Here is a 23266-nt window from a genome sequence, read left to right as displayed (position 1 = left end):
CCCCCTTTTGAAGAAAAAATTCTATTCCAAAGTAGAACTGTTCTACCTGACTAGAACTGCAGAAAAAAAAATGTGGAGAATTACGATTTCTAAGATAGTCCGTTCTCCACCAGTTGCTCCTAAAAATCAGGTGCAAATCATGTGGAAACTTGGGCCCTATATCTGGTTATATAATAAATGCTAACACATTAATAGGTCATTAGTAACAGCTTGAGCTGTTCTGTACAAGTTCTAAAATCTTTTTTCTTCTCTCCCCATACTCGAGATGAGACGCTTCATTTAAAGATCGCGTAGTTTCAGTTCACTGGTATTGGCTGAGTAAGGCTCTGTATAAATGATATGCTTCAATAGAAAAACGGGGCGTAATTGTTCGAATGAAAGAAAACATGACGATCTAGGCTAATTCTTCATTTAAAAACGACTTTCACGCAACCTATCTCTGGAAGTTAAAACAAGTAAATGCACTTTTTAAAATTCCATTTCCTCTTCTCTCCTCTGTGAAGGTGGCAGCTCGTACAGGGGTAACATTCCACAGGACAAGCAACCTTCAGTGACACAACTGAGCAGCCACTTATCACTTGTGAGGCTGGACAGCGAGTGTTGCCAGGCAAACTCTGTACCATTATATCCAAAGCTAACCCTATTCTTGGGCAGGTGTGCAAACACTGGATAAGAGCCCTTGCTGACTCCCCCCGCACCCCCCCCCCCCATTCTCCTTTCTCCTCCCCCTCCTTTCTCCTCCCCCTCATTTCTCCTCCCCCTCATTTCTCCTCCCCCTCCTTTCTCTATCCCCTCTTTTCACCATCCCCTCTTTTCTCCATCCCCTCTTTTCTCTATCCTCTCTTTTCTCTATCCTCTTTTCTCTATCCTCTTTTCTCTAACCCCTCTTTTCTCTGTCCCCTCTTTTCTCTATCCTCTTTTCTCTATCCTCTTTTCTCTATCCTCTTTTCTCTATCCTCTTTTCTCTATCCTCTTTTCTCTATCCTCTTTTCTCTATCCCCTCTTTTCTCTATCCCCTCTTTTCTCTATCCCCTCTTTTCTCTATCCCCTCTTTTCTCTATCCCCTCTTTTCTCTATCCTCTTTTCTCTCTATCCTCTTTTCTCTATCCCCTTTTTTCTCTGTCCCCTCTTTTCTCTGTCCCCTCTTTTCTCTATCATCTTTCTCTATCCCCTCTTTTCTCTATCTCCTCTTTTCTCCATCCTCTCTTTTCTCTATCCTCTTTTCTCTATCCCCTCTTTTCTCCATCCTCTCTTTTCTCTATCCTTTTTTCTCTATCCTTTTTTCTCTATCCCCTCTTTCCTCTATCCTCTTTTCACTATCCCCTCTTTTCTCTATCCTCTTTTCTCTATCCCCTCTTTTCTCTATCCTCTCTTTTCTATCCTCTCTTTTCTCCATCCCCTCTTTTCACTGCCCCTCTCTCTTTTCCCCTTCCCCCTCTTTTTTCTTCCCTCCCTTGCACAAGCCCTAGTCTGGGGATAGTGTGGCCATTGTACCACCCCATTTTCCTGGCTAAGATGTGCTAACTTAGCAGAGATCAGATTCGAGACCTGGTCTGTGTGGCTCAGTACTACACCATATAGTGCATTTACCCACTAAGTCACTAAGAAGTTTATATTACGTTACTGTTGCGATATTTTCCATTGCAAAATGATGTGCTTGCCGGACAGCTAAGATAAAAGGATAGAATTATGTCCCCATCCCATTGATTTTCATAATTGATAATCTAACCACCATCTTTCTCTCCCAGATGGCAGAAATGAATGGAGTGCTGGAAGAAGAGTTCACAGTTGCTCGTCTATATGTTAGTAAAATGAAGTCCGAGGTCAAGACACTGGTGAAGCGTGCCAAACAGCTGGAGAGCACACAGCTGGACTGCACGAAGAAATTGAATGAGAATGAGCGGGAACTGGCAGCTTGTCAGCTCTTAGTGTCTCAGGTATGGCTTACTGCGCAAATAGGACTTGTTTCTAGTTCGACAGATGGTTCATGGATAGAAATCCAGGAAAAATAGGCTGTTTCTTTTGAAATTATTTGAAGGCTGATGGGGACCAAGCAGGCCTTGTATATTGTAGGCAAATTGGGCTAGAACTTTGGTTGGAGGGTCCCTAAGGCGCTAATGTAGGTTGGCCGCTAAATTTAGAACTGGCTTCGTAGCGCCCGAAGTGAGGCCTCCTTGCAACAAAAAGAGAATCGGAACAAAAAACATTCCTTATACATTACTCACCTCAAATAAAGTTAAATCGCAAAAAAAATATATCAATCACACTTACCTCGTGCAGTCATTCCTTCCATTAGCACCCCGGGACAGCTCTGCGCAGCAGATTTCCCTGGCGGTGTCACTACTGGGCAGTACGGGTGCATCGCAAACCAAATGTTGCATCCGTGTTGATACTGGGGCATTGCACGCTGGCACTACACTCACGGGCGATACTCCTCAGCGCCACCAGTACCGGCACACTGAATTTGCCGAGCAACACGAATGTCGGCGCTCGCAGCTGCCAACCCTTTAGCGACCCTGTAACGCCCCTCTATCCAACCAAATTTTTCCCCCTTTATGTCCTGTGTGTGTGTGTGTGTGTGCATGTGTGTTTACACTGGGCGTAACTTTCAATGTCCGTGGGGGTGTAAAACGGGTGAGATTGGATCGCGCGTCCAATTTCAGTGCTAAGGAAGATCAGATAGGGTGGACAAAGGAGCACAATATGATATTGCCCATTTGATGCCCTGCCGACGTTAAGTTTCAATGATTCTTCCTGAGGTCGGGCTGCATAGGTTTTACCACAGTTGCCAACAAGAGGAAATGAGCGTCGCTTTCAATGACCTGAATCCTTTCATGAGGAAGCTTGTAACCCATCCTATATGGTTTAGAATTCTTTTGGCTGGATTTTGCCAGGTCCCACCCACATGATGCGGGGGCAGGGGGGATGCGGGCAGTGCCCAGGAGACGACAGGTAACCCGGAATTTCTGGGGATGTGGGACTTGATCCCACAACCTTCTGACTCAGAGGCGAGGGTGCTACCCATCACCAACATAGACGGTCCCGCGAACAAGGATGACTTGCTTCCACATGAGTTCACTGATGTTTCAATGAAGGACCCGATGTTCCAGTCCTGAACTCCAGTTGAAGGGGTGGAAGATGCCTGTGCGTGGATTATTTTAACGTGTGGTGACCGTTGCACATCAGCCACCACAAGCGCTTGACAGAGCTAGGCCTTTATCCGGTGGCGAGGGTTAACCAGGACGACTGGAGGCCAGAGCCACTGGTTGGAGGTGGATTGGGGTCAGGGTTCACATTTTTTCAACTTTTTCCTTCCCCGCCCTAACCCACCCGCTCTTACTTCTGAAAATGATAGCCATTGTCTTGGGTAGGTGCCATGTGTAATATGGTGACATTGTATTATATTAATTGTCTTTTTTAAATTGTGACATATATCTGTGCCCAGGTAGGTAAAAAGTATTGATCCATAATCAAAAGTTTGTCATACTGTGTCTGTCTGAGAGAGGTAGATGCACGTGATTCTCTGAAAATTAGCTCTTAGCAATTGCAATTTTTATGCCAACCACAACAGCTAGTTGCTAACCATTTGAAGGTTTGTGAATGAATACTGAGCTCTTGGTGCTGAAACCACTGACTGTAGACTCGCTGTTGCAAGCGGTATAGTAACTGTGTTTAAACTGAGCACTGCCATTTTGACTGAAACATGAGAATGCAGCTCAGATTCTTCAAACTGCAGGTAGTCGACAAGTCATCAAGATCATCATTTTTTTTATTGAATAGATTTTCATTTGTTCATGCACAATCTGTAGCACTTTTCCCCTTGATGTTTGGAAGAATTCAGTGCAAATAGGCCCCGTTTTTAAATGCAGTCTTAAATGCTTCTTTACAATGAGATGAAGAAAGTCCGTGTGTGATTTAAAAGAAGCTTCTCTTTGAACTGTACAGCAGCTGCAGCAAGTGTCGTATGTGCTCTGCTGCCATGACTCTGGGTAATCCTGCTTGGAGGATTATAAAGAAGTGTATGAGAGTGGACCGAAGACCACTGTTCCTTTTCTCTCTCGTAAACATCTGCTGCTGTCTGCCAGATGTCACCCCAAAACAAATCACTTGAGTTCAGGAGCTGGCAGAGTAAAGCATTGGACCTGTAACCTAGCAGTCGGCGTTGCAATATATTGGTGCACTTAGGAGTACTTGTTCAACGAGTTATTTGACAATTCTGCCTCCTACCCTGCGAGGTGCTTCGCACACTGCCCCAAAGAGTGCATGTGTGCGTGTGAACAGATCGATGTTTCCCCTGTTGGTTTTTTTTAAGAGCCTCTCAGGACGTTGATACAACATGTCACACAACAGCCCTTGTTTAAATCACAAACTTTGTAAAATATTCTTACTTTATTCCTGTTTTGTTAAAAGACAGTCTTCAATAGGGATGATATGGCCCTTCAGTAACTTACAGAGAAAACACTTAATCTGCAGAATTCTTAGAGCCAGGCTTCAGCAATTGGTGCCCTTAAAGAAAAAGACTGGGAAAAATAATTCTGGAGCCCCCTGGATATCTAGGGACTTACAGGGGAGGATTAAGAAAAAAAGGGACGCTTATGCCATATACCAATGGCTAAATACTATAGAATCTTTAGAGGAATATAGAAAGTTAAGAGGCAAAATTAAAAAGGATATTAGGAATGCTAAGAGAGAACACGAGAAATTATTGGCTAGTAAAATTAAGGAAAACCCTAAGATATTCTATAAATATATTCAGAGTAAGAGGATAACTAAAGAAATGGTAGGGTCTATTAGAGACCATGAGGGTAATCTTTGTGTGGGGGCGGAAGATGTTGGTAGGGTTCTTAACGAATGCTTTGCATCTGTTTGCACAAAAGAAAGGGACAATGCAGATACTGCTATCAAGGAGGAGTGTGATATTCTGGATGAAATAAATATAGCGAGATAGGAAATTTTAAGGGGTTTAGCAGCTTTGCAAGTTGATAAGTCCCCAGGCCCTGATGAAATGCATCCCAGGCTGTTGAGCAAAGTAAAAGCGGAAATAGCTGAGGCTTTGACCATCATTTTTCAGTCCTCTTTGGATCTGGGCATGGTGGCCGGAGGATTGGAGGACTGCTAATGTAGTACCCTTGTTTACATAGAAACATAGAAACATAGAAAATAGGTGCAGGAGTAGGCCATTCGGCCCTTCGAGCCTGCACCACCATTCAATGAGTTCATGGCTGAACATGCAACTTCAGTACCCCATTCCTGCTTTCTCACCACACCCTTTGATCCCCCTAGTAGTAAGGACTACATCTAATTCCTTTTTGAATATATTTAGTGAATTTGCCTCAACAACCTTCCGTGGTAGAGAATTCCACAGGTTCACCACTCTCTGGGTGAAGAAGTTTCTCCTCATCTCGGTCCTAAATGGCTTACCCCTTATCCTTCGACTGTGACCCCTGGTTCTGGACTTCCCCAACATTAGGAACATTCTTCCTGCATCTAACCTGTCTAAACCCATCAGAATTTTAAACGTTTCTGTGAGATCCCCTCTCATTCTTCTGAACTCTAGTGAATACAAGCTCAGTTGATCCAATCTTTCTTGATATGTCAGTCCCCCCATCCCGGGAATCAGTCTGGTGAACCTTCGCTGCACTCCCTCAATAGCAAGAATGTCCTTCCTCAAGTTAGGAGACCAAAACTGTACACAATACTCCAGGTGTGTCCTCACCAAGGCCCTGTACAACTGTAGTAACACCTCCCTGCCCCTGTACTCAAATCCCCTCGCACAATAGTAACTCACCAGTTACTTCACTTCCCTTTCCTGCAACCCCTACCACTGTGAAGGATAAGAAAAGCAATGTGAGAACACCATTATCTCAAACTCACACAACATCTAACTTGGACAAATGATGCCATTCCTTTATTTAATTAGCACAAGTGTCACTGATTGTAAGCTTATAGTGAGTTATCTTCAGAACAGCATAAATTTCACTGAACTTGTTCCAAACTAGGTTTCGGAAGGCAAAAAGTTTAAAGAATAAAGGGGCCAAAATTGGTGGACATACTGCCCGCAGACCGCCGACATACCACCCAAAATCGTGAAATTGATCGAAAAATACCTACATACCGCCCGGCGGGAAATTCATCAGCGACATACCATCGGGCGGTATGCATACCATCCGCCCACATGGAGCACCCTACAGACCGCCCAAAAGTCCAACATTGGTAGCATACCGCCAACATACCACCAGAGCTGCACACCGTCTGAAAAATGGTGGTTTTATAAGAACATAAGAATTAGAAACAGGAGTAGGCCATTTAGCCCCTCGAGCCTGCTCCGCCATTCAACAAGATCATGGCTGATCTGGCCGTGGACTCAGCTCCACTTACCCGCCTTCTCCCCGTAACCCTTAATTCCCTTATTGGTTAAAAATCTATCTATCTGTGATTTGAATACATTCAAGAGCTAGCCTCAACTGCTTCCTTGGGCAGAGAATTCCACAGATTCACAACCCTCTGGGAGAAGAAATTTCTTCTCAACTCGGTTTTAAATTGGCTCCCCCGTATTTTGAGGCTGTGCCCCCTAGTTCTAGTCTCCCCGACCAGTGGAAACAACCTCTCTGCCTCTATCTTGTCTATCCCTTTCATTATTTTAAATGTTTCTAAATCCTTCTGAACTCCAAGGAGTAAAGACCCAGTCTACTCAATCTATCATCATAAGGTAACCCCCTCATCTCCGGAATCAGCCTATGAATCGTCTCTGTACCCCCTCCTCATCTCGGTCCTAAATGGCTTACCCCTTATCCTTAGACTGTGACCCCTGGTTCTGGACTTCCCCAACATTAGGAACATTCTTCCTGCATCTAACCTGTCTAAACCCGTCAGAATTTTAAACGTTTCTATGAGATTCCCTCTCATTCTTCTGAACTCCAGTGAATACAAGCCCAGTTGCTCCAGTCTTTCTTGATATGTCAGTCCCGCCATCCCTGGAATCAGTTTGGTGAACCTTCGCTGCACTCCCTCAATAGCAAGAATGTCCTTCCTCAAGTTAGGAGACCAAAACTGTACACAATACTCCAGGTGTGGCCTCACCAAGGCCCTGTACAGCTGTAGTAACACCTCCCTGCCCCTGTACACAAATCCTCTCGCTATGAAGGCCAACATGCCGCCATTACCACCCCGAAAGGAGCAGAACCGAAAATCCAGCCCTTAGAGAGGTACTAGAATGGTACTAGGGATGAAAGACTCAGGTGGATGTAAATGATCCCATGGCACTATTCGAAGAAGAGCAGGGGAGTGCTCCCAATGCCCTGGCCAACATTTAACCATCAACCTACATCACTGAAAAAACAGATTATCTGGTCAGTATCAAATTGCTGTTTCTGGGACATAAGAACATAAAAAATAGGAGCAGGAGTAGGCCATTTGGCCCCTCGAGCCTGCTTCGCCATTCAATAAGATCATGGCTGATCTGATCTTGGCCTCAACTCCACTTATTAATGCAAATGTTAGCGTGCTCAAAGTAAATGATATTTGTGTCTGTGTGCGTGCGTGGTTTTTTTCCCTGGTAATAGGCATTCCTTCATTATGATGCACTATCATGTAACACCAGATTAATGGGGCTATTTGCATTGACATTTTAATTAGAATTGCAGTTTCCTTTTCAAGTTAAATGTGATAGACACAACTTAAATATCCATGACTTTTTTTAACATCCATTTTCCGTACTGAATATATTTATGAAGAGTCCAAAGGGCAGCTGCTACTGCAGTGGCCAGTAATCCCCTCCCCACCCCCACACTCTTCCCGCTCACTCCTTCTCTTTCACATCCCCTCCCCCACACTCTTCCCCTCCCCCACACTCTTCCCCTCCCCCGCACTCTTCCCCTCCCCCGCACTCTTCCCCTCCCCCGCACTCTTCCCCTCCCCCACACTCTTCCCCCAACTCTTCACCTCCCCCCAACTCTTCCCCTCTCCCCAACTCTTCCCCTCCCCCACACTCTTCCCCTCCCCCACACTCTTCCCCTCCCCCACACTCTTCCTCTTCCCCTCGCCCCAACTCTTCCCCTCCGCCCCAACTCTTCCCCTCTCTCCAACTCTTCCCCTCTCTCCAACTCTTCCCCTCTCTCCAACTCTTCCCCTCCGCCCCACTCTTCCCCTCCGCCCCACTCTTCCCCTCCGCCACACTCTTCCCCTCCGCCACACTCTTCCCCTCCGCCCAACTCTTCCCCTCCGCCCAACTCTTCCCCTCCCCACACTCTTTCCCCTCCCCCACACCCATCCCCCTCCCCCACTGATGAGAATGCATTTGCTGGCGGCCCTGATGTGTAATAAGCTGTGAAAGGGCTTGCAGATGTTTACCAGGTTCCATGCATGTAACCTCGGGAGGATAAATGAGCATCATTTTGAAAGTTGGGCTTTGTCTGAACATTAGTAAAATGCTGATGCCACACAAATTCAAACAAAATTGCTAAGTCCGGGGATTTGCAGTACTGTGCCTCAAGAGGACTCTTTGTTTTGCGTATAATTAAAAGTTTCAGGTTTGCCATTTGGAAATTTGTTAAGATGCCATTTCAAATAATTCATGGCAGTGTAAGCGATGTTTTCCACCTGGTGTTCCCTATTGCCCTTACCTTCCCCAACTTAACTTAATTGCCAGCCGTGGCTCAGTGGGTAGCACTCTTGCCTCTGAAGCCAGAAGGTTGTAGTTTCATAGTCCCACTTCTGGGACTTAAACACAAAGATCTAGGCTGACACTTCAGTGCAGCACTGAAGGAGTGCTGGACGATCGGAGGTGCTGTTTTTCAGATGAGATGTTAAATCGAGGTCTCGTCTGCTCTCTCAGGTGGACGCAGAAGATTCCATGGCACTATTTTGAAGAAAAGTAGGGGCGTTATCCACGGTGACCTGGCCAATATTTATCCCTCAATCAGTATAACAAAAACAGATTATCTGGTCATTATCACATTGCTGTTTGTGGGAGCTTGCTTGTGCGCAAATTGGCTGCTGCGTTTCCCACATTACAACAGTGACTACACTTCAAAAAGTAAATTAGATGTAAAGTGCTTTGAGACATCCAGTGGTCGTGAAAGGCACTATATAAATGCAAGCCTTTCGTTCTTCTCTTTCCCTCACTGTGCCCTCTCTGCGGGCAAATGCCTGGCTGCTGCTTGACACTTTCCCGTAGAAATTGAGAACTTGGTGGTGTGAGAGGCCACTCTTCCCACCACTGTGATGTGCAGTTTGACACTGCAGTGCACAATTTATTGTCCGTTTGAAAAGATGGCTGCCATTGTGCTTTGAGACATCTGGTGGTCGTGGGCGAGAAGGTGGCTTCCCAATGTTAAAAAGGAAAGAAAAGTTGTGTATGTGGAGTTACAAAAGTGCAATTTTGCACGTACTAATCTGCAATGTATCAAGTTACTGGCAATTGAATACATAAAATTACAGCAGTTCTGCTATTGTGCTGTAGTATCAGAAATTGCAAATGCTTTTGTACATCATCTACATGCCCTACATTTATTTGAAAAGCTGTATCATGTGAGTGAGCACTTTGACACCTGTAATGTGGGTAGGAAGGCAACTACCGCGAAAAAATGATGGCGCACTGACACTGGACTCTGTCCGAAATCCAGGTTTAATGTGTTAGCTTATATTTAGGGACCAGACTATTGCTAAGTGGCCCTAAGCAGCTGGTGGTTTGTGTAATGCACGCCTTTACATCCACTTTTTGTGCTGTTAATCTTTTGAAAGCATGAAGCCAAGATAAAATCGCTGACGGATTACACGCAGAATGTAGAGCAGAAGAGAAGACAGCTGGAGGAGTCTCACGATGCACTCGATGAAGAGTTAGCTAAACTCCGTGCCCAAGGTATGCACTGGCCTGAAGCTTAAGTAATTCAGATGTCTTAATCCACTTGATCATTGATGTAGGATGCTGCATGTTTTGTTCTGACTTGGCGTACTATACATCACAGTGAATACTTCCATCTAGCCTAAAAATATTGAATATCGTTTTTAATACACTAACGTTCTGAAAGGGTTTGGAGGTTTACAATTTCTGGTATCATCCCAGAAAAAAATTTACTTAATTGTGCAGAAGAAGGGGAAGGCAAAAAAACAAACATTTATTTAACTCCGCAGAGGAAGCGCAAAGTTAGTTATTGTTAAGTGGTCTCTATAAATTATCAGTTGAAATCAAATTCAGGGTTAATTGGCTCTTCTGTTACCCTGACATACATATACATCCCAGTTGTTACTCATGAAATGAACTCATTTGTCATGACCTATTGTGCTAAGAACTTTACGTTGACATTGTGTCAACGTTTCAAGTGCTTTGGCGTCTTTAAATATTTCAGCAAATCAAACCAGCACCTGCTCCCTTTTTTTTTAAACCATATCAAACATCACAAACGCAGATGTAAAATGATGGAAGTTCTCATTCGTTCCAACTCTGAATTTGAAAATGTCTAATATGCAGTGCTTAGAGGCTGTTAATGTGTGTGTGTATGTGTGTGTGTGTGTGCAGCTAATTCTCTTTTGAAAATTGCTTAATAGATAAGATGCATGAAGTGACCGTCCAGGACAAAGAAAAGGAGCATCAAACCATGCTTCAAGATGCCAACGAAATGAAGGTAATAACATGGATGAAATGCATTAATGTTGGTGCTTTGTGACTCATCTGTTCCGAACGCTGGCACATCGGCAGGAAAAATAAATTCTGATCTCTGCTGGGTTTCTGTGCAGCTTCTCTGCAATGCATGGAGTTGTTAGCGACTAGAATATTAATTGATAGAAGAACCTCCCGCTCGGCCAAAATGATTCATTCTCAGCAGCTACTCTTTAACCTGGCTGTCAACGTTTTTATATTCTATCTTGTATTTTTCCCGAAGCTAATCTTGCAATCCCGACACGCCCCTCCCCCCACAAAAAATAACAATAGCTCTTTGCTTTCAATGCATTCTCTTTCCCTAGACAGACTGGGAATGAGCTGTTCTGCTCACCAATGTGTGCTGGTGCCATTTTAGGGAGATTATGAGCTGGATTTTAACCCGCGGGTGAGAACGCAGCAAGTGGGGTTTGGTAACAGGCGGGCTCAGCTGGTTCTAACGCCCAGGACTTATCGACATGCTGCTTCCTGACCAAAACGGCCAGGAGGTTGGCGGGAAGCAGCTGTCCGGCTGTTAAACGATTAACAAATTGCCTTCACGGGCCTCTTCTGGCCCTGGGCCCTGTTCCCGGCAGGTTTAACCATCGCTGGTCCACCGCTCAGGGCTCATAGCCAATCGGGGCCCGATGATGTCAAATATTTATATAGACATTTACAAAGATAGAGGAGCGATACAATAATTGCTCACTTAAATCTCCCACAAATTGAGGACTATGGTGAGAAGATTTCATGATATGTTGCCTTCAGATTTTGGTTCAATCTAATTTGCCTGTCTTGCTATGTGTTACTTCCTCTTGGCACTGTCAATACTTCTCGCAAATGTTCTGCTATAAATTTTAACAAGGCCTCTGGTTTTGGCTATGTACTGACGTAATATTGACACAAAATTGACAAATGAACTATAGACCAGGAAGCGTGTTACAGCATAGAAACATAGAAACATAGAAAATAGGTGCAGGAGTAGGCCATTCGGCCCTTCTAGCCTGCACCACCATTCAATGAGTTCATGGCTGAACATGCAACTTCAGTACCCCATTCCTGTTTTCTCGCCATATCCCTTGATCCCCCTAGTAGTAAGGACTTCATCTAACTCCTTTTTGAATATATTTAGTGAATTGGCCTCAACAACTTTCTGTGGTAGAGAATTCCACAGGTTCACCACTCTCTGGGTGAAGAAGTTTCTCCTCATCTCGGTCCAAAATGGCTTACCCCTTATCCTTAGACTGTGTCCCCTGGTTCTGGACTTCCCCAACATTGGGAACATTCTTCCTGCATCTAACCTGTCTAACCCCGTCAGAATTTTAAACGTTTTTATGAGGTCCCCTCTCATTCTTCTGAACTCCAGTGAATACAAGCCCAGTTGCTCCAGTCTTTCTTGATAGGTCAGTCCCGCCATCCCGGGAATCAGTCTGGTGAATCTTCACTGCACTCCCTCAATAGCAAGAATGTCCTTCCTCAGGTTAGGAGACCAAAACTGTACACAATACTCCAGGTGTGGCCTCACCAAGGCCCTGTACAACTGTAGCAACACCTCCCTGCCCCTGTACTCAAATCCCCTCGCTATGAAGGCCAACATGCCATTTGCTTTCTTAACCGCCTGCTGCACCTGCATGCCAACCTTCAATGACTGATGTACCATGACACCCAGGTCTCTTTGCACCTCCCCTTTTCCTAATCTGTCACCATTCAGATAATAGTCTGTCTCTCTGTTTTTACCACCAAAGTGGATAACTTCACATTTATCCACATTATACTTCATCTGCCTTGCATTTGCCCACTCACCTAACCTATCCAAGTCGCTCTGCAGCCTCGTAGCATCCTCCTCGCAGCTCACACTGCCACCCAACTTAGTGTCATCCGCAAATTTGGAGATACGACATTTAATCCCCTCGTCTAAATCATTAATGTACAGTGTAAACAGCTGGTGTCCCAGCACAGAACCTTGCGGTACCCCACTAGTCACTGCCTGCCATTCTGAAAAGTCCCCATTTACTCCTACTCTTTGCTTCCTGTCTGACAACCAGCTCTCAATCCATGTCAGCACACTACCCCCAATCCCATGTGCTTTAACTTTGCGCATTAATCTCTTGTGTGGGATCTTGTCGAACGCATTCTGAAAGTCCAAATATACCACCTCAACTGATTCTCCCTTGTCCACTCCACTGGAAACATCCTCAAAAAATTCCAGAAGATTTGTCGAGCATGATTTCCCTTTCACAAATCCATGCTGACTTGGACCTATCATGTCACCTCTTTCCAAATGCGCTGCTATGACATCCTTAATAATTGATTCCATCATTTTACCCACTACCGATGTCAGGCTGACCGGTCTATAATTCCCTGTTATCTCTCTCCCTCCTTTTTTAAAAAGTGGGGTTACATTGGCTACCCTCCATTCCATAGGAACTGATCCAGAGTCAATGGAATGTTGGAAAATGACTGTCAATGCATCCACTATTTCCAAGGCCACCTCCTTAAGTACTCTGGGATGCAGTCCATCAGGCCCTGGGGATTTATCGGCCTTCAATCCCATCAATTTCCCCAACACAATTTCCCGACTAATAAGGATTTCCCTCAGTTCCTCCTTCTTACTAGACCCTCCGACCCCTTTTATATCCGAAAGGTTGTTTGTGTCCTCCTTAGTGAATACCGAACCAAAGTACTTGTTCAATTGATCCGCCATTTCTTTGTTCCCCGTTATGACTTCCCCTGATTCTGACTGCAGGGGACCTACGTTTGTCTTTACTTACCTTTTTCTCTTTACATATCTATAGAAACTTTTGCAATCCGTCTTAATGTTCCCTGCAAGCTTCTTCTCGTACTCCATTTTCCCTGCCCTAATCAAACCCTTTGTCCTCCTCTGCTGAGTTCTAAATTTCTCCCAGTACCTGGGTTCGCTGCTATTTCTGGCCAATTTGTATGCCACTTCCTTGGCTTTAATACTATCCCTGATTTCCCTTGATAGCCATGGTTGAGCCACCTTCCCTTTTTTATTTTTACGCCAGACAGGAATGTACAATTGTAGTTCATCCATGCGGTCTCCAAATGTCTGCCATTGCCCATCCACAGTCAACCCCTTAAGTATCATTCACCAATCTATCCTAGCCAATTCACGCCTCATACCTTCAAAGTTAGCCTTCTTTAAGTTCTGGACCATGGTCTCTGAATTAACTGTTTCATTCTCCATCCTAATGCAGAATTCCACCATATTATGGTCACTCTTCCCCAAGGGGCCTCGCACAACGAGATTGCTAATTAATCCTCCCTCATTACACAACACCTAGTCTAAGATGGCCTCCCCCCTCGTTGGTTCCTCGACATATTGGTCTAAAAAATAACATCCCTTATGCACTCCAGGAAATCCTCCTCCACCGTATTGCTTCCAGTTTGGTTAGCCCAATCTATGTGCAGTTTTACTTTTTTTGATGGGTGTTTGGTTGATATAAAACAAATGGGATCCTGGCTCTTATGAAAGTCATTTCTTCCTGAAGATGGTTCAGGTAGTAGAAGATTTTATATATATGGATATATATAATATTTTCACACTACTGTAAAGTGTACGTGATCCAATGATATTTTTGCCACCAAACACATCTTTATATTGTGATTGGTGATTTGGCAAACATTTTCCTGAAGACTGAGCCTCTAAGATGGGCCCTTTTTATATAGGGAAGTTTATATTGGGGATTTTTCATACTTGAGAAAAGGGGGATGATTAGAAACACTCATGTAACCACCTTGCCTCCATATGCTTAGCTTCAAAACTGGAAGCATCACCGTCAGATCTGTGATGGAGAATCTCTGTGGCGAGGGTGTTTGCAGGATCCAGCAGTGAACCTCCAAGTAATTTGGCCAAACCAATAGCTTCAAAGAGATCATTGTGCATATGTGGGGGAGGGAGGAATCTTAACACAGAAATAAAATCATAGCGTAGTACAGCACAGAAGGAGGCCTTTCAGCCCATCGAGACTGCTCCAGCTCATTCAAAGAGCAATCCAGTTAGTCCCAGTCCCCCGCTCTTCCCCATGTTGCTACAATTTTTTTCTCTTTAAATTATTTATCCAATTCCCTTTTGAAGGTTACTATTGAATCTATATCCACCCTAGCAGGCAGTGCATTCCAAATCCTAACCACTCGTTGCGTAAGAAAGGTTTTCCTAATGTTGCCTATGGTTCTTTTGCCAATCACCTTAAATCTGTGAAAGGCAGCAGAAATTCAATAACTCCTAACTCATTTGTTGTCTTCTTCTAGAAAACACTGGAAGAGCAAATGGAGAACCATAGAGAGGCCCATCAGAAACAACTGGCTCGTCTGAGGGATGAAATTGATGAAAAACAAAAAATCATTGACGAACTAAGGGAGTAAGTATCTGACAGGACTTCATAATGCAACTTGCCAAGAAAGGAATATGAAGTATTAAACTGCATATATACCAACCACATCTGTCAAATCATAGAATGGGTGCAGCACAGAAGAGGGTCATTTAGCCCTTCGAGCCTGTGCCGGCTCTCTGCAAGAGCACTTCAGCTAGTCCCACTCCCCTCTCCTTTCCCCGTGGCCCTGCAAATCTTTTTCCTTCAGGTACTTAAAAAAAAAATTCCATTTTGAAAGTAAAAATTGAATCTCCCTCTACCTCCTTTCAGGCAGTGCATTCCAGATCATAACCACTCTCCTCTTAGCTGTCTCTGCTCTAAGGAGAACAACCCCAGCTTCTCCGGTCTATTGAATAAACATGCACATGCTCACTTCTTTGCTCTGTTCATGAAAACTGACTGGTGTTGATTTGAGGTAATTTGACTAACCAAGTGCTAATTTAGGTTATTGAATCTAAGGAAAGTTAGGAATGAGAAAAGACCATTTGACCCATCATAGCTCATCCCTCATAAATATAAACAGAAATTCCTAGAAATGCTCAGCAGGTCAGGAAGGATCTGTGGAGAGAGAATCAGAGTTAGCGTTTCAGGTCGATGACTCATCCCTCTATGACTCTAACTCGGGCTGATAGATTATCCCTCTCTGACTAACTTTCCCATAGTCGCATCTAACTGTACATTTTTGCGTGTATTCCTTTGCTTGGCAGATTATTGCAAACTGTTATCACTGAATAAAGTTCTTTACATGCCTGTTTTATATTTATTATTCCCAGTTTCTACTCATTGTTGGCTTATTTTGAAGTAATAATTTAGAAGCATTGAAGTCTAAGGTACAGGAGGCTTAAATTAATCTCACTGCCCTGCTGTTTCCTATAGCCCTGTAAATTCCTCTCCTTTAAATGTCTATCTTTCTTTATTAGTTCTTGGAATGTGAGTGTCGCTGGCAAGGCCAGTAGTTATCGGCCATCCCTAATTGCTCTTGAGAAGCTGGTGGCGAGCCGCCTTGAATCACTGCAGTCCGTGTGGTGAAGCTACTCCCACAGTGCTGTTAGGGAGGGAGTTCCAGGATTTTGACCCAGCGATGATTAAGGAATGAGTGATATATTTTCAAGTCAGGATGATGTGTGACTTAGAGGGGAATTTGGAGGTGATGGTGTTCTCATGCGCCTGCTGTCCTTGTCCTTCTAGGTGCAGGAGGTGCTCTTTTTAAAAAAAAAAACTCTTACTTAAAAAAAAATGCAATGTTCTCTGTCACTCCTCACTCTCTAGTAAGTGTAGCTTGGCTCAGTGTTCGCACTCTCACTTCTGAATCAGAAGGCTGTAGGTTTCCCCCCAGTTCAGGATTTGAGCACATCATCTAGGCTGACACTTCAGTGCAGTACCGCTGCATGTTATGTTCAGTTGAGGCACTGTTTACCTGTTCAGGTGGATGTAAATGATCCCATGGCAGTATTGAAAGAAGGTCAGGGAACTCTTTCTGGTGTCCAGCCCAGCACTTATCTCCATTAAACAGATTAACTGGTCATTTATCTCAGATGATTGTGGAACTTTGCTGACTACAAATGGCTGCCCTGTTTGCTTACACAATAACAATTACTGTACTTCAAAAGGAATTAGTTGGCTGTTAATCATCTTGGGACATCTTGTGGATTTCATAGGCACTATTATAAATGCATGTTCTTTCTTTCTTAGTGACCATTTTAAATAGTTTTTACCAGTGGAATTAATTTTCCCCTATTTAACCTGTCAAATCTCTACATCATTCCCTCTTCGCCTTCTCTATCCCATTGGGAATAGTCCCAGTAGCTAAAGTCATTGTTCATAAGAATAGTTTCTCATCCCAGGTATCATCCTTGGTGAATCTTTGTAGTTTTCTCTATAGCTTAAATATTCTTTTCTTAATGGAGTACCTAAAATTTTCCTCACTATAACTGTGGCCTAAGCATTGCCTTGTACAAATTTATCATAATGTCTTTGCTTTTGCTACTCCCTATTTATGGCATTATCTGCCTCTATTTGTACTTTCATGGGACAACGTATTTTCAACCTTCACTCTCTGTTCCACCACACCCTTCCTGTTCAGTATATAATCCCATTGCTTGACTTTTCTCCAAAAAGCATTACCTCACCTCTCCCCATTTAATACCTTGCATACTTTGATGAGGTCCCTCCCTTTATCAGTTTTCTTCCCTGCAGTCTTTAATACTTTAGACTTCTCTAATCTATTCTCCCAGATCAACCTTTTACATTTGGAATCAGACTTGCAGCTCTTCTCTGTACCCTTTCCAATGCAAGTGTACCTTCTTTGTGGCAGAGAATACTAAGCACAGTTTTCTAAGTGTGGCATGACATATTGTAAAGTCTTAATGTAGAGTTGGTTTTAAAGCCTTTTTTGGGAATTAAAATTGAAGTCTCTGCAATTACTTCTAAGTCTGCATGATTCTTAATTCAATTCCATTCATCGTATACTTACGATCCACATTCTTGCAACATACACTTAACATTTAAATTTTAATTGCCATTTTGTTCGCCTAATAATTAACACATTCATTGGAAATCATTTGAAAAAAACACTAGCAGAATCATCTGTGTCTGTTGCTTTCCATATTTTAAAGATGTCAGCAAATTTAGAAAACCTTACTGCTATTGGGAACGGTCCCTGGCGATAGGGATCGGGGCTTGGTGGGGAGAGTCCGGCAATTGGGAGGGAGGGAGGGTGAGATCGGGGCTTGGAATCGGGCGTTGGAGGGAGGGTGGTTAATCGCGGCAGCGAGGAGAACTCCTATACTTTTCTTTGAATAGGGATGTGAGAAGTTTAATGTCTCATCTGAAAAGCAGCACTTCCGACAGTGCCATACCCGTGGGCCAACTTAGATTATATGCTCAAGTCTCTGGAATGAGACTTGAACTCTCAATCTCTTAACTCGGAGGCAAGAGTGCTACTACTGGACCAAGGCTATGCCCATCAATTGAGGGTATTTTACCAGTTGTGCAGCATTGTAATAAACCCTAACACCAGAATCGCCCTCACTGGGTTTATTATTGATACGGCTATAACAATGGCAGGACCATTGTGTATTCCTATATTAAAATGACTGAGGACAATAAGATTGTTGTGTTTGGAACGATGTCAAGTTCTTTTTGTTTGAAACTGTAATATTTATTTCTTAATTTCTACAACTCAGCTGTAAACACTATCACATTTACATTCCAGAGTAAATTGCAACAGTGATAATAGTTAAAATATGCACCGTGAAAGACAATAACTTTTTGTACAAAATAAGGATTATATACACTTTACAACTGAGAAGTGAAGCACTGCTGAGCACAGCTGCTGTTATTCTGCAATCAGTAATTAAGTGACTATTTCTGTATATTTTACTCCATGTGAAACAGCTTAAGTACTAATTGTGCTGATGTAATTTTAATTCGGTTGGGGGTGGAAATGCAATTGATTAGAAAAAGTATGTTGAATCAAATGGCATACTCTTGGTGGAAATGTCCGAGTTGAATGCTATAAGCTTGACAAGATAATGAAGCTGCTTGGGTTAATGGATATTTACTGACAAATTTTGCATTATTAATACTGGAGTGCCTTTATGCAAATGGTTCCTTATCTAAATTAACACTAAAATACATTCATTTTTTTCTTTAAACTCAACAGTTTGAACCAAAAACTTGTGCTGGAGCAGGAAAAATTGATCTCCGATTTTGACAAGTTAAAAATGGAGGAACATGAAAAAAGCGAAAAGCTCCAGAAACTTGTGTAAGCTTATTTTTAAAACCATCTCTCTTCCTACCGTGTGTTCGTAATGGTTATCGCTTCATAATAAAGCTGCAGATTTCACTTCAGAATCCACAGATACTCGAGGCTGGTCTGGTAGCTCTGATGGCAGTCACGAATGATACTCAATATTATCCACACTCAATATACATGTTCTGCCAATTCATGGTGGGCGACTGTATGTAAGTGCCTTGGTTGGATGGAAGCATTTCTGTGGGAAGGGGGTAGAAACCAAGAGAGAGAGAGAGAGAGAGACAAAGACTACGGGCATTCAGTTACTGTGTGAAAAATCACCTCTTGTCTGACTGATAGCACCCGGGGAAACGTCTGTGCCTCGGGCATTCTTGGGATATTATGGGCATTTTGGAACTTTTTTAAAGCAAGTACAAATTTGGTCATTAATGCGATACACAGAATCGATTTGGTCATTGCTACCAGTAAACAATATTTGTCCAGGCAAAACATCCTAGTTCTGATCTTCTCGCTCCTTTTTCTGTTCTCGTGGTGGTACGTGAGTGTCTATATATCTTTTGCAATAAAAGTTCTTGCATCTGTTGTGTACATTTTGCATTGGAGTGCTTGTTTTGCTCAGAGGCGCCATGTAGCTGACCGGTGACGCCCTCACCAGACTGCTTACTATAATAGCATGACGGTTAAATAACCTTATAATTATATCGTTCGGCTTGTTGTTACTTGAAGACCCGACTCTTGTAATGTGATCTGTTTACCTCTAACTTGGTAAATTGTACGACAAGGAGGCATGAAATTATTTTCTTAATATGCTGTCAATCTGAAATAAAATCTGACTCCAAATAACTTTTATGTCCTGCTTTTAGACTTCTTAATGACAAAAGAGAGCAAGCAAAACAGGACCTCAAGGGGCTGGAAGAGACAGTTGTAAGTTTTAATGGACTTTTAATGGACTCGCTTCAGAACAAACTAGTGCCCTCCCCAATTATGTAACTTAACTAAACTTTAAGGCCATGCACCTGTAGAATAAAGACTACGCCATGCGAGTGTAATGTCTGTAAATCTCTTTCCAACATACAACTTTCCCAATATTGAATCTATGGTTCCCAGCATATACGCCGAATGACATGCAGTATGAAATCATTGTTAGCGTTTTTAGAAGCTCTGCAATCTATATATTATGGGCTCAATTTTCCCCAATGCCGTTTTTTGGCATATTTGAAGAGTTATGCCCGTTTTTTTGGAGCCCAACTACGCCAAAAAAAATCATCCAACTTTCCCTGTTTGAATTGTTCATTTTAGCACCGTCTAGCTTTGGGGGTGGAGCCTAAGATCTGCGCCAAAAAGATCGGGTTGCCAGGGTAGCCAGGGGCACACTGAGGGTTGAGGCTGGAAAGTGACACATACAACACATTCTGGTCAGCTCACAGCAACCTGCACAAGCACCTTGCAGCAGCTTACCAGCACTAAATTATTAAAGTTTTTATGCCAAAAATCTATCCCCTCCCCGCCCCTCCAGGTGCCCGGTGCCGCTCCTAATCCTGGCCAAAAGGCTTCCCTCCCCTCCCGATGCCGGTTGCCGCTGCTAGCCCTGGTCGAAGGGCCTCCGCACCTCTCTCCTCTTCCCCTCCCCTCTCCCCCCCTCCCCTCTCTCCCCTCTCCCCACCCCCCCCCACACCCTCTCCTCTTTCCTCTCCCCCCTCTCCTCTCCTCTCCCCCCCTCTCTTCTCTACCCCCCCCCCTCTGCTGCTACTGTCCAAGCCGTGGAATTGCATCTGATGCTGTTAGATCTCTTAATTTTCAATGCGATGCGAACTCCGGTGATAGTTTAACATAACTTTATTCTGGCAGCTGCAACAAACTGCTGGCTTTATGCCAGGTCCTTTGTCCTTCTAAAACACATGGCAAAAGATGGCTGTACTTATCCTGGATCAATGTACAATCGTGAACTCGTCCCCTTTGACGTTATTGGCTCAACTGATGTGTTGTTAGCCCATAATTGGCTCACTGCCAAAAGTCCTGAAATGTCAAGCTGATTGATGTCTTAATGCAATGCGCTCGCTCTCACGTAGGCAGGGGTCTGTGTTTTCTCAACTTTGCAGCCTGTTTGAATTCTCTATCAATCCCCCCTTTGATTCTTTCACAAACTGAATCATAAAACATCAGGATTCACTGGTTGAACATTCTACAAAATAATTTCATACATGTTAATAGAGTTTCCTTCTAAAATTTGTTGATGTGTTTCGCCACATGTCCAGACTAGTAGCTTCCACACAAATTTACATCAACCCCAATTCCATCGTGGCCACAATGGAAGTCTGTTTTTAGTAGGTTAATTAACCTCATTCCAATTTAATCCAAATCAATATCTTAATTCAACCAATAAACAACCTTCCTTTAAGCATAACATACCCCTGTGCCACGTACAGACGGTCTGCTGGGACCTGCAAGGTGTCTCACCTGCGGGACAGCAGCTACAGTCACCTGGTTGCAACAACATTTAATCAACATAAACAAACAATATAAAAGTAAAATAATTACAACGAATTAGAATTAAACCTTCCACCAATGAAGTTCCTATTGAACCTCGCCATTCAGTGGCTCCGCTCCACAAAGTGAATGATGGGGGTTGCTTAAGTTTTTCTACCTCCTTTTGGATATGCTCCGCTAAGTGGGTAATTTCTTCGGAGCTATCTGGGATATATGTACAACACTCAGTATGGCGCAAGTACCGCCCTTTTCAACCAGGATGTAGTCAAGGGCCAGTCTATTCTGTAGGGCTAGTGTGCGGATTGCTACCATTTCTGCATTGATTTTAACTAGGGCCTCTGAAGTATCATTGGCTACCCAGTCCACAACGGATGCCATGTTAATGGATTCCCTTGCCAGTTTGGCGGTCCCATACCCGGGGATCAGAATGGCAAAGAACCTCTCTGTTTTTGTGATAGCTTTCTTAGGATGGTGTAAATGTTCCGACAGAGACTTTATATGATACATATATGGCACACTGTAGGCTAAATAGCAGGATCCCGTCCAATTCTGGGGCAGCCAAGGTTAGGCCTTGTGGCCACACACCCAATAGGTGCCATTATAGGCAATGAATGTTAGTTGTTTCTTTGTCAGCAACACTCCGGGGCCTGTCCAGGCCTTTCCATCTGTTTTATTCAGAATCCCTGTTACGTTAAGAATTCCCACATCGGCCCAGTTTGGACGGTTCCGTGGCTTGATTATATTATAATTCCGGGAGCAGTTACTATACCCCATATTTTGGCCTCCTTTGATGCTTCTAATCAGGCAGACCGATTCCCCCGGTCTTCCTACCCCCGTTGTATTAGTGATAACAAAAAATGGGGGCCGTTTGGAATTATTGTAGCACGGTTGCTATCCCCTTTCAAAGGTAGTCAGATTGTAACCTGCTGACTTCCATTTACGTGCCCAGTTTTCCGTATCCTGAAATGTATTGCCTGTTTTGTTTTGATTAATTATTCACTCAGCCATTTCCGAGATATTCAAGGGAATTGGCCTCAAGGGAATCCCTCCCTTTGAGTGAATAGGAATATGCGCACACACCCAACAACTAGAAATGTTACCTTGTTTGGCTTAAATGTATGACATATATAAAAAAGTATTTACATGTAATTCCCTGGGTACTCTACTATTTCCCTTTGGTGCAGAGGGTCGGCTAGTAAGAAGTAGGCAAATGCCTAGAATACCTACAATCAGTAATACAGTAAATTTATACATTTTGGCAAAAAGTCATTGTCCTTAATCAGATTTCAGCTTTAGTTACGGGTGCTCGTTTAACATGTGAGGCATGGATCCAGGCTTTCTTTCCTTGGACGTTAACAGCTGCCTGGGTGGTCAATAACACTTGGCACCCAAAGGTTCTTTATGTAACTTTTTCACATAAACCCAGACTCCCGGGATTATGTCGTGTCCTCCTTCGGGTGGATTACCCCAAGCTGCCGATACCTGTCGGGAAACAGAACTAATAGCATTGGTTAGGTTCTGACAGTATGATAACAGAGTGTCACTCATTAAGTGAACATCAGCTTTCCGCAAATCAATAGTTCCTGGCAGTGACATGGGTCTTCCTGTTATAATTTCAAATGGGCTTAGACCTGTAGTTCTGTTTGGGGTTGCCCTAATGCTACATAGCAATATTGGTAGTGCCTGGGGCCATGGTGTTCCTTCTTGGTGATATTTGGCAAGCCGTTGTTTCAGAGTTCAATTCATTCGCTCTACTTGTCCTGATGATTGTGGGTGATAAGGACAGTGTAAATCCCACGTAATGTTCAGTAACCTACAGACTTTTTGGCAGGCAGCACCTGTGAAGTGTGTTCCCTGATCTGAGTCAATGCTACTCGGGACTCCCCATCGGGGAATGTAATCCTTACACAAGACCTTTGCAGTGTGATTGGCTGTGGCTCTTTTAGTTGGGACAGCTTCTACCCATCTAGAGAATCTGTCGACCATGACAAG

General features: G+C 43.5%; 1 protein-coding gene across 1 annotated transcript in view; it reads left to right on the top strand.

Annotated features, from left to right (window-relative positions):
• Positions 1 to 23266, top strand: part of kif5c (kinesin family member 5C) — a 279299-nt gene that overhangs the window by 208112 nt on the left and 47921 nt on the right. Inside the window, exons 16-21 of the mRNA XM_070874419.1 lie at positions 1749 to 1937; positions 9742 to 9859; positions 10546 to 10622; positions 14909 to 15018; positions 18695 to 18796; positions 19651 to 19711. Of these exons, the coding sequence (XP_070730520.1) occupies positions 1749 to 1937; positions 9742 to 9859; positions 10546 to 10622; positions 14909 to 15018; positions 18695 to 18796; positions 19651 to 19711 (657 nt within the window). The remainder of the gene's footprint in view (positions 1 to 1748; positions 1938 to 9741; positions 9860 to 10545; positions 10623 to 14908; positions 15019 to 18694; positions 18797 to 19650; positions 19712 to 23266) is intronic.

The sequence above is a fragment of the Pristiophorus japonicus genome, chromosome 3 (assembly GCF_044704955.1).
Source record: "Pristiophorus japonicus isolate sPriJap1 chromosome 3, sPriJap1.hap1, whole genome shotgun sequence".
NCBI classification, from domain to species: Eukaryota; Metazoa; Chordata; class Chondrichthyes; family Pristiophoridae; genus Pristiophorus; species Pristiophorus japonicus.
Note: the sequence above shows the minus strand (reverse complement) of the source record. Positions and strands in the feature narration are given on the sequence as shown.